The sequence below is a fragment of the Ascidiella aspersa genome, chromosome 4, assembly GCF_963924565.1.
Source record: "Ascidiella aspersa chromosome 4, kaAscAspe10.2, whole genome shotgun sequence".
In the NCBI taxonomy this organism is placed as follows: domain Eukaryota; kingdom Metazoa; phylum Chordata; class Ascidiacea; order Phlebobranchia; family Ascidiidae; genus Ascidiella; species Ascidiella aspersa.
Genome location: NC_139450.1, coordinates 21,610,172 through 21,626,533, shown reverse-complemented (window position 1 = coordinate 21,626,533; position 16,362 = coordinate 21,610,172). Strand labels below are relative to the sequence as shown.

General features: G+C 35.4%; 1 protein-coding gene across 4 annotated transcripts in view; it reads right to left on the bottom strand.

Moving 5' to 3' along the window:
- Positions 1 to 16,362, bottom strand: part of LOC146148648 (uncharacterized) — a 113,946-nt gene that overhangs the window by 76,649 nt on the left and 20,935 nt on the right. For all 4 annotated transcript variants that reach the window (XM_083387615.1, XM_083387616.1, XM_083387617.1 and 1 more), the window contains exons 13-25: positions 13,173 to 13,364; positions 12,742 to 12,911; positions 12,136 to 12,226; positions 11,900 to 12,059; positions 10,204 to 10,339; positions 10,025 to 10,140; positions 7,542 to 7,699; positions 6,243 to 6,382; positions 5,647 to 5,953; positions 5,449 to 5,580; positions 5,234 to 5,388; positions 3,991 to 4,195; positions 3,750 to 3,925 (exon numbers count right to left, since the gene is read on the bottom strand). In XM_083387615.1, the coding sequence (XP_083243741.1) occupies positions 3,750 to 3,925; positions 3,991 to 4,195; positions 5,234 to 5,388; positions 5,449 to 5,580; positions 5,647 to 5,953; positions 6,243 to 6,382; positions 7,542 to 7,699; positions 10,025 to 10,140; positions 10,204 to 10,339; positions 11,900 to 12,059; positions 12,136 to 12,226; positions 12,742 to 12,911; positions 13,173 to 13,364 (2,138 nt within the window). The remainder of the gene's footprint in view (positions 1 to 3,749; positions 3,926 to 3,990; positions 4,196 to 5,233; positions 5,389 to 5,448; positions 5,581 to 5,646; positions 5,954 to 6,242; positions 6,383 to 7,541; positions 7,700 to 10,024; positions 10,141 to 10,203; positions 10,340 to 11,899; positions 12,060 to 12,135; positions 12,227 to 12,741; positions 12,912 to 13,172; positions 13,365 to 16,362) is intronic.

Genomic DNA, 16,362 nt, shown 5'->3' with positions numbered 1-16,362 from the left:
CATGTGATATAACCAATGTGTGTTTTATGGATCAAGCCTGAAAATGTCATTGTACTAATAATACCAAACATATTGGATACCTAAACTGTTCCTAATGAGACTCCGGCAGGAAATCGATTTTTAAATAAAAATCGACCGAGCGTAACATAACATTTTATGTGTAAGCTCTTGGCCACTACCAGGTGTAACATTTTTATTGATTTAAATGTTTTATAATCTTAAAAAAAAAATTCGTCGTTATAAAATTTAAAATTACCAGCAACACTTTTTAAAATCACCGTTAACAAATTTAAAATTGTTGGCGGGAAACGTTACGTCACAATGACAACCATTGTTGCGGGTTGTTCGACCTTTTTTAAAAAGTGAACTGTTTTCTTTTACCAAACGGATGCATTGAAGAAGCAGCGCAAGTTTTTAAGTTTTTGCGTATCATGAAAATGTTATGACACTAAGTGCAGTTGTTGTAGCTTGTGGACAACGAAATTTACTATGCAGCTATGGAAGGCTGTAGGCTCGATGCTACATTGTCTTTGAACAGAAAAAATGATGAAGAAATGTAAAGGCCATCTCAAACCAAATCCCCATATGGTAAGTCAAAATGTCTGTTGTTTCTTTTTTTTTTAATGTTAAATTTGTATGTTAAAATGTTTAACTAGAAAATATCCCAATACCACTTAAAACTATATTGTTTCATCTTATGAGTTTTAGCTAAATTATGAGTTAATCCACTTGATTTTAAAGATTTTTTAACAGAAAAATACTTAGTATCCATAATGAAAGTTCATAAAAACTATTACTATGCCTATAAAATGAAGAAATAATTCTTACAACGACCTCGTTTTAAGTTATAATTGAAGCAGTTTACACAAGAACAATTATTTTACTTCTGTATAAAAATATACATTCCTTAGATATTTCATGTATTCATGTATTTATTTTCAGAAAGTGGAATACTCTTTATAATTGAAAGCCAGAAAAAAGTATGAAAGGTAAAAAAAGGTATGGTTTATTTTTTTGTTACTGTAACTGTGAGGATTATTCCAAGTTTTGTTGTTTTATATCATTATATAAATATTTTGATTTAAATGATTGTGTCTACATACATTGTATATTGTGTTAAATGTGTTTATTGAATTTTTTGGTTCAATATAACCTACTCTGGAAAGTATGGCATGTTTTGATGAGATCTCACAAGTGTACAAAATATTAAAATTCACCCCACTTATGAATCATAGGCAAATTGGGGTGCAGGTTAGGTCTATTAAAAAAATTGTGTGTACACTTGCCGTACTTTCTCGAGTGCTATATTGTTAAATATGTGTTTTGTGTGATTATTTGGAGGGTACAACTACAAGCACATCATTTTTATATAAATAGTGGCCATTTAACTGTTTTTGTTTAGAACTTGAAGTGCAACACTTCAAAAAGTCATCTACAGACAAACATTCCTGCAAGCACTATTTTGTTAAACAGGCTACATCCACACAGGGATGCAGAGATTACACAAATGCTATCAAAGAACAAAAAGAAACTGCCAAGTTAAGGATTTTTTCTAAAATAAAGTGACTAACATAAATTTTAAATTATAATTACATGTTTTATGAATTATTTTTATTAAGAAAAACGCTTTATTTGGTTTGTTGCTTTTGTAAACATAGTTAGTTCAAACGTTTTACTAGCACATAATTTTAATATATATATGTATATATACATGTATACACATACATTAACACTAATTATGTTATTACAGATGTTCCATATCCTCACTCAACACTTAATATTGTGTTTGTAACCACCAAGAAACAATTACAAGTGGATATGAAAACCAAAACTCAGGCATAAATTGCATTAATATGTGTTTACTTATGAGTATACTGTCAACAGTTACCTTTAGTCATTTATTGTTTACGAACCTCTTGGTTAAGCATTCCATCAACTGTCAAAACTCTGTGAAAGAATTGGCCATAACTTATGATTTAATTGTTTAGTATTTTGCGGTTTGTAACTCGTGTGATGTCAAAAGTTCTATCCATGTTTTTTTTATTACAGCAATGTTTATAATTCTTTTTTTCTATTTGTGTTTATATTTAATCATTCCTAAGTTATTTTTTTAAGCCGTTTTATTCAATTGTTTTTAACATTTTTGTTTTAAATAACCGTTTGATATTTTTGTACGTGCTGTTATTGTGCATCTGTGCGCGGAAATTTAATGACAATACATATTGATTGCTTGCTATTTTAAAATTGGTGTAAAGCAGGAATATATTTGGCCAGGCTAGTTTCACGCTTGAACTATATGTGGGATGCCATGTATGGGAAATCAAAGAAAATCTAACATGGGCCGATGTTACCTTTCCGGTCTCCCAACTGGGATATATCTATGGGGTTTCTGTGGTAATCTGGTAATGGGCCATACGAACACCGATGATAGTTCGAGTAAGGCCCGCATTAAAATTTCTGACTGGGAAGTCAAACATTTTGTGTTGTCCGCGAGATCTTTTTAAACATAACTTTTTTTTCGTCAAGAGCTTGAGTTGTTTTGCACGTGTTCGCATGAAGCTGTCTTAGTTTTAGGTTTGTAAGCCCGTGAAATTGCAATACACAAATATTTGCGTATTTTGAACACTCTTAAGTGCCATCAATGTAAACCTAAATGTTTCTTATAAACCTCCAGTTTGTCTGTATGACATTAAGAAATTCGGCCTGGCCAAAACAAGAGAGGTTTCTAAACTCTAAACTTTTTACACCGTGCATACGTTCTCCTTGTGATTACCGACGAGTAAGCACATCACCTCATTACTACGTGAAAGCATAAAACTTTCTTCCATAATTTCTTTTGACGCATTCAAAAATTAAAGTTGTTTTCCATTTGCAACGTTTTCTTTTTAAAAATTATGAGGTTGCACATGTCAGTCTTTTACTTTGTGTTTATCAATGCTACTAAAACGACTGTACATGTGCATAGTGAAACATTGAAATCGTTCTAAATTTTAAACAAGAGGTTGGTATATTTTTAATCCTCTCAACGGCCTGCCACTTAAAGAGTCCTTCGGGTACCATATTCCATTCACTGTGCTGTAAACTCAGTGGAGTCTAGAATCTAGAATCCTGGATGCTGTATACAAGTGGCTTCCAAACTAGGGGCGGTGACCCCCAAGGGGGTCCCAAGAGGTTGTCTAGGGGTTCGCCGTGTATTATTTGCTGATGGAAAAAAGGTAATACGAAAAAATACCTGTGGGTCCTTTTCTATGGGGGAAGCGAAGACAATTAAATACCAATCACTATTACGGGAATGCCAATTAATTACCATAAAAAATATCTATAATGATATTAGTGAATGTTGTTGAAAGAGAATGTTCAAACAGTTGAATAAAAGTTCAAACAGTGAGCAAACCAGGGAACGTTCAAACAGTGAGCAACCAGGTATAGCCTATGGCAGTGCTTTAAAAAAAACTGAAACAGTACACACTTTTACGTTTACTGAATTCGAACTTGTGCACACCAGTCCTCGCAATTTGTCAATCAACTAAGTAAAAACTCAAGTTGCAATTATTTATATTGCGCTATGTTTATCCTCAGGTTCAATAAAGACAGAAATCACCATTTTGTAAAACAAACTATTGGCGATGCTTGTGATATTCTATTAGGGTTTTCCATTTTGGTTATGAAAAAACATAACAATAGGTAGCCTATATTATAAACATTCAATATAATTTCAAATATCTATAAAGTTATTTCGAAGGACTAACCAAACACAAATGAGCTGTTGTTTGCCAAGGGCATGGACGAATTTATTTCAACCCGTAACGTTAACCAAGGTCTGACGCTGCCAATTTGTGTCAGTTCATAAAATTTAACATCTTCCACTTCAAATTCATTTACTCGTCGTATTCCAATGTTCAAACGGCCCTGATTGGCCTTTTGTCTAAAAAATTGGCAAACGTTAATGTACTGTATAACTCTTGCCAACAACTAACCAAATTTAATTACCTGTACTCCACAGACAGACAGTAGACGGGATAGTATGAGCTAATTGCTGGCAAAACGGGACTTTCGATGACTGGTGGAATATTAAACCGTGAACGATCTATTGTTGAAGTGATGGCATTTGTGGCATGCGGAAGGGAGAACACAATTACCGGTTCATAGGATTCACGTTGGTACATCGGTCTAAACTGTACTGTTTCAACATCGCCTATATCAACCAACAAATTAATATATGTTAGCAAGCTAAGATCAGTGTTGCAAATCAGTCATTTTGAAATGATTTGGGTCTTTTTTAAACGATAACAATCTAAGTCCCAGTCAATTCATTATTGGAGCAAGTCAATATCAAGTCAAGTCATGAACATAAAAATACAACGTTAAGCTTTTCACTGGTCTGCCAAAAATAGTTTTGCTATGTTGTTCACAAAGGGAGGACTTAGTCTAATGCATTTTGAGTTGCTCATCCGAAAATTGCCTCAGATATTTTCTATTGCGTCATTTTTTCTCACAAAACTCGATTGATTATTTTAATAATAGAGAGGAAGTAGTATTGTATAGAAAAGAATAGATATAGCGCTATGCACCAGAATACATCAATTTTGCAGAGTGTGGTAGATATAAATGATGTTCTCAAAAAGGGGTCGGCAAGCTGGTCAAACCAAATCTGCAAGCTCTCGGCTCAGGGCCGGACCTAACTGTTTCACGCAATTGAAAATGAGCTTAATTTATATTTAAAAAGTAGCAACGCGCAAAGCGCGAAAACAATGTATTTGTTTGGTATAAATTGGCAAACCTTTTAATTTATAAGGATATGTGACGCACTGGGTTTAACAAAAAGATGCACAATTGTTGTACTCTTGTTGTTACATGTTTTTCATAAAATACGGAATACATCAGCTAAAAATTAAATAGATTAAGTTGGAGAAACTTTCATTTTAGAGGATTTATTGCTAGAAATAATTTCCACTTAAAGTCTGAGATAGTTTGCATGAGCAGGACGCATTTTGTCTGAGAAGACTCCCTTTGTCGGAGAAGTACTGCAGTCCTACAAACTTGTCCTCGAACAATTCCTCGATTGCGAGTGCTTATAGGTTAATACGAAATGCCATAAACCGATAAACATTTTCGTATTACAATTTTATACAGTATCATGCTGAAAAAACGATAAAGTATACGATAAATCGAAATCGAATGTTGTTTACCGTGATACAAAAGGTAAGCATTTAAATCTGTAGGATTTGCCAACCTGAAATGAAAAATGGATTCCTATCCATACTTGGTTCATCAAATTGAGTTGAATACGAAATTTTTCTTCGACATGGAAAATTATGAATTGTAACGTTATCTACTGCAACAAACCCGACTTCAGTAGATTTTGATACAGTAAACACTATGTCAAATCTGAAAAATATTAGTTTGTTTTAAAACAGATAGAAATTGATATATTTGTACAAAATTTACTTGGCTTTGTTCGAAGGTATACTTATCCATGCTTCGTTCCACATATCAATGAGATCATCTTCTTCCCAAATATTCACTTTTTTATCAAGGCTGACACGAAATAGCTTACCACCGAGACCAGAAATGTAATAACTAAATTATCAAAAGCGTTAAAATGGTAAAACATTAGTTTGCGGTGCTTCAACAATGTAGACATACCTAAATGATAAGCACCATCTATCCATAGAGATTTGCTCTTTTATAGATGATATATTTTTTCCACCGCGCACAGGAATATAAAAACTGCGACTTATATTTGGCTGCGTTTTATCATCGAACAGAAGCATGTAATTCCTCTTTGTTGTTACAGGCAAATAGGGGTCGTTGGCGATAACTTGCTGAGAGATGTTAAGATTACAACGATAGTAAGAAGGAGACAGATATTTATGCATGCCTATTTGGTGTAAACCGAATGGTCCTTCGTGAACTGGCTCCAAAAATCTCCGTCGACGAAATGCGTTGGCACCTAGAAAGTAAAGGAAATTTTTGGATATTAGTCAAAATAAAAAATAACTCACAAAATAAATAAAATAAAGCTGTCAAAATGCAATATTTGAAGACTCAATGTTTTCTCGACGATAAAACAATATGCGAATTCGAGTTGGGGGTTAGTCACAGTTGTCCTTTTGGAAATTAAGCTGCAGATTTGTATATTGCCATAGGGCAAAAGAAACTTTTTCGTAATATAAAATTCAATAAAACATTTATATTTGAAACTGTTTTGCGTCGAGATTCTTTATATAGTCATGATATACCTCCGCAGTGCACATAATCCCCAACTTCAAGAGCGAAGCCGTTATCACCAACAAACTCGCAATGGTCTTCTCCTGTTCCGTCACCGTCAGCAATATTCTTAAACTTTGTTCTTAACGTGTCGCTAAGATAAATCTTGTATCTATTAAAAGAGAGAAACAACTACAAACTATGGAATTTCGGTTTTTATAATGCTAAGTTTATCGAATTTTATTTCAAATGTCATGTTATAAAAGTTAACCAGGTGGGTTGCGAATTGCTTACTTGAGAAAAAACATAAAACAATGTTTAAATAATATTTATGTCCGATGCATTCGAGGGCCATCGTTTGGGCAGCCTTAGTCGTTGAAGTGGCCAACTATATGACTCACTAGTTGTTCCAAGCCTGCATTTTACCGAACTCATGTTCTAGGGAAATGGTTTTTAACCGCCGGTACGCAATAAACTTTGGCCGGTATTTTACAATGTTTTCTTTGAAGTCTTCCATATTTATCCAATTTATTTTCTCCACACCTTTTACTTGTAAAACCAAATGGCGCACCACTATAAGCACGCGGGTCGCCAAGCGAAAAACATCACAGATTTCCAGTGACCCAACTTGTGTTTTTAAAATTAACGAAATATCAACAAATTTATAAGCAAGTAAGAAATGTTTGGAGCATAATGTTTGGACGTTGTAGTAAAACGTAGTGAGAATATCAAAGACATGCAGAAGAAGTTTGAACGTTTCGAATAACTATTTTTTATTTTATAACATAAGAAATACAGAAATGCTTTTGTAAATAAGAAATACTTTTTGTAAATATTTGTTGTAAGGCCTGACATTAAGAATTAGGCTAAGTACAATATTCACAAAGCGGAAACCTATGTCAAATTGATTCAAAGCAATGAAACAATTCATGCTAACGTATTCTCCAAAATCCCGTCTTTAGCACCGTTAGAGCTAAGACATAACAGATAAATACAACGATGATTAACAATCGTTGCCATGAAAATGCAGCAAGTTTTGCATTGATATTAACTCTTGCATTTTTGACACAAACTGTATTTTGACTCATATAATAAAAGGTTTGTCGTAATTACGCCGAGCTAACATAAAAACATGACTGACTGGCTCAAGATTAAACAAAATGGCTTGACTTTAAAATTTAAGAGGTTACTTAAAGTTAGGAAATTTTTCAATTAAAACGATCGTGATCCTTATAAAGGGGATTGGTTTTTATTTTTTTATACGATTTGAGCAATAAACTCTTTAGCCGAATGCATTTCAATTGATATAAATAAATGTAAATGTTGCATACCTGGTGGTGCTGCAGAGAACTAGGCCAGCAAACTGTGGGCTTCCAAATGATGATATTTGCCGAACCAGTCTAGTTCCATGACATCCAGAACAACCGGGGGTGTCGTCATAATCAAAAGGAAAATAAAACCATTCTGGGCCCAAGTCTTTGAGTGGATACTAAATTGTAAATAAAGTATAGGCTATACTTATAATTTTGTAGGTCAATTGCGAAATGCTAGATCACCAAGGCCAGTTCAAAAAATCAAACCAAATAATTTTAAACATCCAACATTTAAAAAAACACTGCCCTGAAATGTTTGAAAGGTCTGGCGAACTCTATGACAGTGTGACGAAAACGTCTCTGTACATAGCAAAATACGCCTTTACTGTTAACACACAAAGTATCTTTGATTTTATAAACATGAAAATTAAAATCAAGGCATCCTACAGCTATTGACTGTTTTAAGTTAGGATCCAGGGATAACTTAGTTGTATGTACTTTCCCAAACTTTATGATAGATTCTTAGTTTTCCAGTTTAACTATTTGTAACAATGAGAAATTAAAATACTTTTATTACAAAAATATTTAGGCAAGGCCGAAGTTGTGTGTAAAAGGCCTATGTTAAGATTTAATTGTTATGTATTATCTTGACATATTTTAAAACAACACGTCAGTTTTAATATTATATTAACTTTGTCTTAGTTCCGTGGTTTTCAACTGTGTCCCAAACTGCGATACGGGGATGATTTCTTCAAAACTGTGCGCACTTTTTCCACCTCTTCCATTAACTCTAACTCAAACTCTTCCTCTGAGTCCGCCTCTTCGTCTTCCTTCGACTTTTCTACCAACTCTAACTCTGACTCTTCCCTTAACTATGACTCCGACTCTTCCTCCCACTCAGACTCAGAATATTTCCCTAATTCTTCCTCCGACTATTCCTCGAACTCTCTTACCAACTCTTTCTCCAACTCTGACTTTTCCTCATACTCAGTCTCCGACTCTTCCCCCAATTCTTCCTACGACTCTTCCTTCAACTCTTCCAACGACTATCTCTCCAACTTCTACTTTAACTCTTCCGCCAACTCTTGCCCCAGCTCTGACGCCAACTCTTCCTTCACTGTTCCTCAGACTCTTCTTCGACTATGTCACTAACTCTACCTCATCTGTTCCACGAACTATTCTTCCTCCGATTCTTTCTTAAACTCTTACCCCAACTTTTCATCCAACTTTTGCTCCAAATATAACTCCGAATCTTCCTCCAACTCTTCCAACGACTATTGCTCCAACTTTCATTAGATTTAAATCTTCCGCAAAATCTTCCTCCATCTCTGACTCCAACTCTTCCTTCGATTGTTCCTCCGACTCTTCCTTCGACTCTAACTCTTCCTAAACTGTTCCCAACTATTCCTTCAACTCTTTGTTCAAATCTGACTCTTTTTTCAAACTTTAACTATAACCCCAACTCAAAAAAGTGCGCACTTCTTAATTTTTAAATGTGCTCACATTTTCGCACATTATTTGCGTGCACATCCCCTGTCGCAAACTGTCGAAAGATACTCAAGAGCGCCGCAGAACTGTATTTTAGAAAGTTTTTTTTTGTATTACAATTAGGCATGTAAGCAAACATGACTTGCATGTACATTATGCATTAGATTAGTGCTTCGCAACATGTGTGCCACGGTGAAACCGGATTTACTCAGCTGGACTATATCCGAAGAAAACTATCTAAAATTCTATAATATTAATACCAAACACGAACAGCCTTGGCAGGCCATTTTGGCTGTATGCAATAATTCTAGTAAACTTACGTTTCAAAATTTCCCTTTTCTAACATTTTATACCTTCAACCACAATTGTTACAAACTCAACTACCACGCAATTAGCGCATTCAAATTGTTTTACAATGATTTCCACCTTTTTCACATCGTGGAACCTCGTAAACATTCATAAGCTCGAAAACCACATGCTATGATATACGTAAAATAATGAGCATTTCTGTCTTTTTTATCTGCCCAGGTTCGCAGTGTTAGTTTTTTGGTTGCTAATCCAAGAGACGACTTTAACATACAAAAGTACAAAGAATGTGTTTCGAGTTTATTTTTCTGAATGTGATTCAGACGCTTAACGATGCTAGTCTCTGGACTTGGCTGCATTTAGACTTCTCAGGAGGACTGCCAAACCACTATTTTAGAAAATAAAGTTATATAATACGTATAAATTTTCCCTTAGCCTGGTAACAATAGCCACACCTTCGGCCTGGGCTGCACTGCATATTGGCCCGTTTCCAAGTCGCGGGCAACAGCCAGGTCAACAGCGCCTCGGCCGGACTATTTTAAACTTCCATCAAAACGACAACATTTTTTGCTTAAGTGTGCATTTGTTATGACAAGTGTTAAACAATGCCAGACCAAGGACTTTTGGCAAATGAAAATAGGTCTAATTACATTAAAAAAAATAAAGAAAAGTTTAAGGCCTTCCCTTTTTACAGGTTAATAAGGTACCTCGTTTAATGGTTCGGCGGTTGTCATAACAAATTTGGAAACTGTAGAATGGTTGATATTTCGAGTTTCTATGCTTCCGGCAACAACTGACCATCCAACCTTAGTACGACCTGAAACTTTTAAAACATCAGTAATACTTAAATATACTCATATAAAATAAATTGTTTCACCCCACTTACTGTTTTCATATCCGCAATGGTTTTCTTCACCAAACTGACATACGTATGATATGTTACATAAACCGTCAATGATTTCAACATCATCGATTGCAATGTCACTGCGATAGTTTCTCCCGCGCTGTGCTTCGAAAATCAACTGAAAGTATATTTTAATTAAATACAAGCACAAAGTAAATACTAGTGGCCGTGCACAACATTTAAACATGCTTAGCCAAGCGTATAGCGCCTTTGATAATATATAATTTTCAAGTTCCTAATGACCGCGATCAACTACACCTGTGAAGAGGCCTTAGCCGCTACAAAACTATTGAAATTGGACATCGATAGAACAACATACAGCATGTAACCAACTTATGGCTTTTTGCATTTTGATTAGCCAGACCATGTCTTGAATTGTTGGTCCACGACACATTGTATTGAAAATATCGCGATTGTTCACGCGACAGGTAAAAAACTTTGCTATTCGACTGGGTCTTACATCAACCGCGCACTCTCGCCAATTTCCTGTTGGTTAATAGTTACATTTTATTCGACCTACCGGTAAAAGTTTCGGGGTCGGAAATAAGTTCCGGAAAAATTTGTTTGGAATGCCAAGCTAGTCGATGTTTTACGTTGGTAATATCTGTTTCTCCTAGTCATAAACATATAGATTTGGCATAAAACCTTGTTTGTACTGGTATTCCTTTTTAGTTATTTATCGATAATGTAGCGCCACGCACTGCAACTTCTATGCCACAATATTAAGGTTTTGTAGCCTATAAATTTACTTCTGCTTTAATATCACACCAGGCGTCTAAAAAATTGTTTAACAGTCTACCGACGATGTAACGCCATATATGTTATTAAATTATACCAATTTGTTTTAAAATGACCGAATATTTCATGCGCCTTTAACAAAGTTACACGGGGATGGTACAATTGATTAAAGAACACAGCTTGATGGCTTCTTACAATGTTGTTTACCCGCGCAAAAGTAATAGTATTCGCTAAATTTCGCGTTGACTGCAACTGTAATTATATTACACCGCCAAGACAACACCCAACGGGTCAAGTTGTATTTTTTAATAGCAAGTTTAGAACGACAAGGCTTTTTAAACCAGTACGTCGTATTTTAGCCCTGGGCAACTGGCCCCTGTTTAAATAAATCTATAAACATTAATATCAAGACTTGTATTTTATGCAATAGAGGCAGAAGTTTAAGCGGAAACCTTAACTTTAACAGAAAAATGTAATTAGAAAAAATGAAAATAGTTTAATTTCGTTATTATCAACGAAAATTCAAAATAATTTGTAGGACTTAAAGAAAATACAAAATATGTAAACCTATAGGCCTATATGCATCTTATAATTATACTTAACATTTATGGAATGTATTTAAATTTTAGGACGTCTAAAATAAGTAAATTTGTATGGGATATTACAGAAATATACGACAACAATCTTATTGTCCCCACAGTGGAAGAAACATATGTGGTATTGCCAAACATAGCAAATTAGTCGGTAAATACCCAACAAAATCGAATGTTGGCATAGTCGAGTTTGCAATACAATACATCTAAATGTACTCCCTATATGTTACCGAATACCGTTTATATAGACGTCACTTGATAATTTACAAAGCAACATTATTATGGCAGGGTTTTGCAAAATCATTATAAAATAAAACTTTTTCTTAAAACAAATCCTAAAGTATTACGTTATACATTCCATGTTGTTTAACTGAAACAACTGCTTCCTTCCAAAACACCCCAGTATTTTCGGTTTGGTTCCACAAAGTCTTTTCGTCTTCGTGAGTATGCTTTTTCATTATCAAGGACAAAGTACCCATTCCATCGCCATACATGTGGTAGTTAAATCTGTACATAAGTAAAACATTTTAGTCTACTTGTACCCAGTTTCGTAGAAAAAACATAAAATGTTATAGCTGTTTACCTGATACAAACAGGTCTGACAAAAAATGTTGATACAAGTCTTGCTTTCGAGTTTTCGTCTTCACTGGTTGCTTCGATGTAGATATATGAACCTTTACGAATTTGGTTAATATGTGAATTTTAAAACACAGAAACATGCATGGTATGCAGAATGCAGATAGACAGAGCTAAAAACATTTTCTTAAAACAGGATAAAACTATAAGACCGCGAAAGCGGGAAACATTATTGCGTTTACGTTGTTCAAGTGTTATGTTATTAACACCTATTGGTAAGCGAACAGCCAATTAACTGGAATTACCACCAATTGCTGAGCAATCAAATTACGCATCAGAAAACGATTATAAGCCGAATATACGCTCACACGGAAAATAGACACCGAATGAAGCAAATAACTCCCGAGGAGAACCTAGCACCGCGTGGAAGACAATGGTCCTTTCACGCGTCGATTTTACACTAAGGATAAATAGAAATATGCATAATATAGTTTACCGAAAAGGTTTGTGCCTTACCACCCCTAGGATTACCATTATTCAAGCCGATAATTGACAAGTCCAGTTGCCCATGCACAACTATTCCAAGCAAATACAAATTAATTATTTAACGTACTGTTGGAATGCAACATTGTGTGATCCTGGTTAGGGCCAGTTTTACTTGAAGGTGTTCTACCGTGCCATAAATTCCAGTCGAAATCATCATCGATAGCCTGACTCCACAAGCAAAAATCGTTTTCGAAACTGCAAGACTGAGACTGCATTACACAGTCTTCCTCATCTGACCTAAATATTAAAAATATAAAAGAACATTGCAATTATGTAACATTTCCAACAGTGCATGAAACAGTTATGAAACAAAACTTGCTTTAGTTTATACTTTTCGTAAAAATCGAGCAAATTTTTGAAAACACATTCCTACTGGTACTGATAATTTTGATTATATAAACTATCCAGTAAACACAGTTTAGGAACTTGAACATATTTACATTAGTCAGTAGAAATCAATAAAACTTTTTATTTTTTTATGCAAAAACGTGGTCTTACCCATCCCTACAATCCTTTCGACCATCGCATCGCGCAATCTCTGTGATACACTGCTTGTTTGAACATTGAAACAAATGCGAGTCGCAGGTTTGATTTAGTAAAAATTGACATTCCGGCAGTTTTTCGTCCTCTCCGTTGGGACAATCTTCAAATCCATCGCATAAAAGAAGTGTGTTGATGCAAGTACTTTCTCTAAGATAAAACCGTATAGATTTTCTATTGAAGCTCTAGACTTAGAGTCGGACCCGGGTTGGAGAAGAGGGTGTTCACAGAGCCTTGGGAGTTTTTTATGCGTCTCGCGCAAATCCAAAATTTAATTAACATAGTCCATTTAATACCAATTTAATAGTCTTTGCGACATTAAAAAAATATTTTGTGTTGTTTAATTACCACTTTAACATGGTTTCTTGCTGGCATATAGCATTATAGCACTTCCACTGCCAAAATAACAAATATAAATAACCTTACATGGAACTTAACATTTTAGCGAAACATTTTATTTGTGTCATACGTCTTATTCTGAATTGCAGTTAGCTAAAAAAGTAGAACATCTGTTTATATCGGGTGGTTGGAACCGATATCAATTTCATTCCAAAGTGCGCTTTTCAGAAGGCCGTGTGTGACGTATTTGGACTGACAGCATGCGGTTGGCTTTGGACTCGCGGTAGTCGGTAGTCATAAAATACACTGGCTTTGCATGTTAACGTTTCGCTTTGCACCGGTGCTACATAATTTTGATTCCTAAATGCGTTTTCAGAAGGCTGTTTGTGACGCATTTGGACTGACCGTGCGGTTGGACGTTGGACTCACGGTAGTCGTAAAATACGCTGACTTTGCATGTTAACGTTTCGCTTTGCACCGGTGCTACATAATTTTGATTCCTAAATGCGTTTTCAGAAGGCTGTTTGTGACGTATTTGGACTGACCGTGCGGTTGGACTTTGGACTCACGGTAGTCGTAAAATACGCTGACTTTGCGTGTTAACGTTTCACTTCGCATTGCTGCTGCATAAATTTCATTCATAAATGCGCGTTTTGAAAGCTGTGTGTGACGTATTTGAACTGACCGCGCGGTTGGACTTTGGACTCATGGTAGTGTTAAAAAACGCTAACTTTTGTTTGTTTGTGAACGTTTTGCGTTGGTTCAAAGGCATGTATCACTATTTGTTGCCATTGCGGTTAACAAGCACAGATTTTACTGCGCCGGACCAAAAAAAATCATGTTACATGCAAAAAATGATGTTCAGCTTTCGTATTGCAATAGCACTGGCAGTTTATTAAAGCACTTGAAGCCACTGTTAGCTAAGAAAATCTTTGTTCTGACTTCACAGGTCAGAACAATCAATTTAAACAACAAGAAGACAACCCAGATCGACCCCATATGTTCCCCCAAAGTCACCCTTAATCAATGCAATAAAATTAACAAACTGAAAACAAATGTGATTGTTGGAGATTTATGTGCAATAAACCTTGCAGCAGGGGAGCTTTTTAAAAATGTGATAAAAGAGATGGCTCCTGGTTATGAGTTGCCCAGTAGAGCCATCTTTTCCAGAAAGATAACTGATATGTTTTTGTTTTTTTCTTTCTTTTTCTTTTTCAATAATATTCAATTATTTCAAATAAAATGTTGTCATTTAAATTGTTCTGTTGCCTGTTGCCAAATATTCACAAATAGTTAAATTTCAAAGCACAACAGATTCGTTTTAGCTAAAATTTTAAGTAGTTTTATCAGGCCACATGGTAGGTCACGTTGTTCTTAAAAATATCACAACATAACCCAATGGTTTCTTCGTCGCGGGTCAAAGCCAACCTAAGAAATGTGTCAGCGGGCTGTATGGAACTTAATTGACAATTTGTTGTAGATTTTGGGCCCCTTATTATGATGATTTACACATGCGGGCCGGATCTCTATCTTCTAAAAAAGTGGTTTGACGGTCCTCCTAAAAGTCTCAAACCAAACAATGTCCAGGAACTTGACGGATATATCCCTTACGAAAGCGGATCGGAGAATTTTAAAAGCTTCTAGGTATAGCATTCAATAAAGAAAACTCGACGATTTTATTTGGTGAATTTTTTTCCCAAACACTCAACTATAAATCGATAAATTTACAATTCCGACCGGGGCGGATAATACGTACAAAAAATTATATTATTTTACGCAGGGTCGTATCCAGAAATCCAAAAAGGATTTTTAACTTAGTTCCTCACTTTTCCATCTGATGTACATGTCAACACTCCTGCTATATGCGCCAGCTGCGAAATTGCCTAGTGCGCAATCGTTAACGTTTGGAAACCTAAACCAAGACGGTGAAGTATGTGTGATTGATTTTGGTACAATATAAATTCCACTTTAAGGACCACGCTCAATTACAACCACTCCTTTCGCCACCAGCAATACAAATCAAAGACATTTTTTCCGGTTTTTATTATGCCACAATTATTGCAACATCTGTGTGCCAAGCCAGCTAAAATACAAGCTGCGTTGAGGGAGAATAAATTGCGTCACTTGCACACTAATAAAGTGGTCTTAAAATATACTTTGAGAATAATTTTGCGGTAACTATCATAAATAAAAATTGATACTTAAAGTGAATCTGCGTCAGTTAAAAATGCCGATCTTACACCAACACTAGATATTAGCGCAGACAGCGAGCAACCAGAAACAATTAACTGTGTCTAACTCAAATAGAATGTGATTACGTTTTGAAAAAATATATATTCAGCCAAACAACCAAAAAATAGAACACGGCGGACAGAAAGAGGTCGTACATGACTCGATAAACCGAGCTAGACGCCTCACAAGCGTTCTGGCGGAGGTTGTCGGCGAATTGAAGGGCGTGCACACAGCCCTCGCCGCAATGGGTAGCCTACCCCAAATGGATGCTTAAGTTAAAGAATACGGACGTAAATAATCGACTCGACGAAAGGGTCGATTAGTAACTAATAATACATAACATTCCAAATTTATAGGACGTTATTCATCGGATGTAACGCGACTTTGGATTGTCAGTGGTTTAAACACCACACACGACCCTGGGTAGGATTCTTTCGCGACCAAAAGACTCAGTTAATGCATTTTTGCAAGTTAATCACCCTAATGGAGTTTTACTGAATAGGTCATCGAGATGTTGGCATATATAACAAAAATTTTTGTCTCACGGATAGTTTTTTATTTGAATCAATGCCTGGCA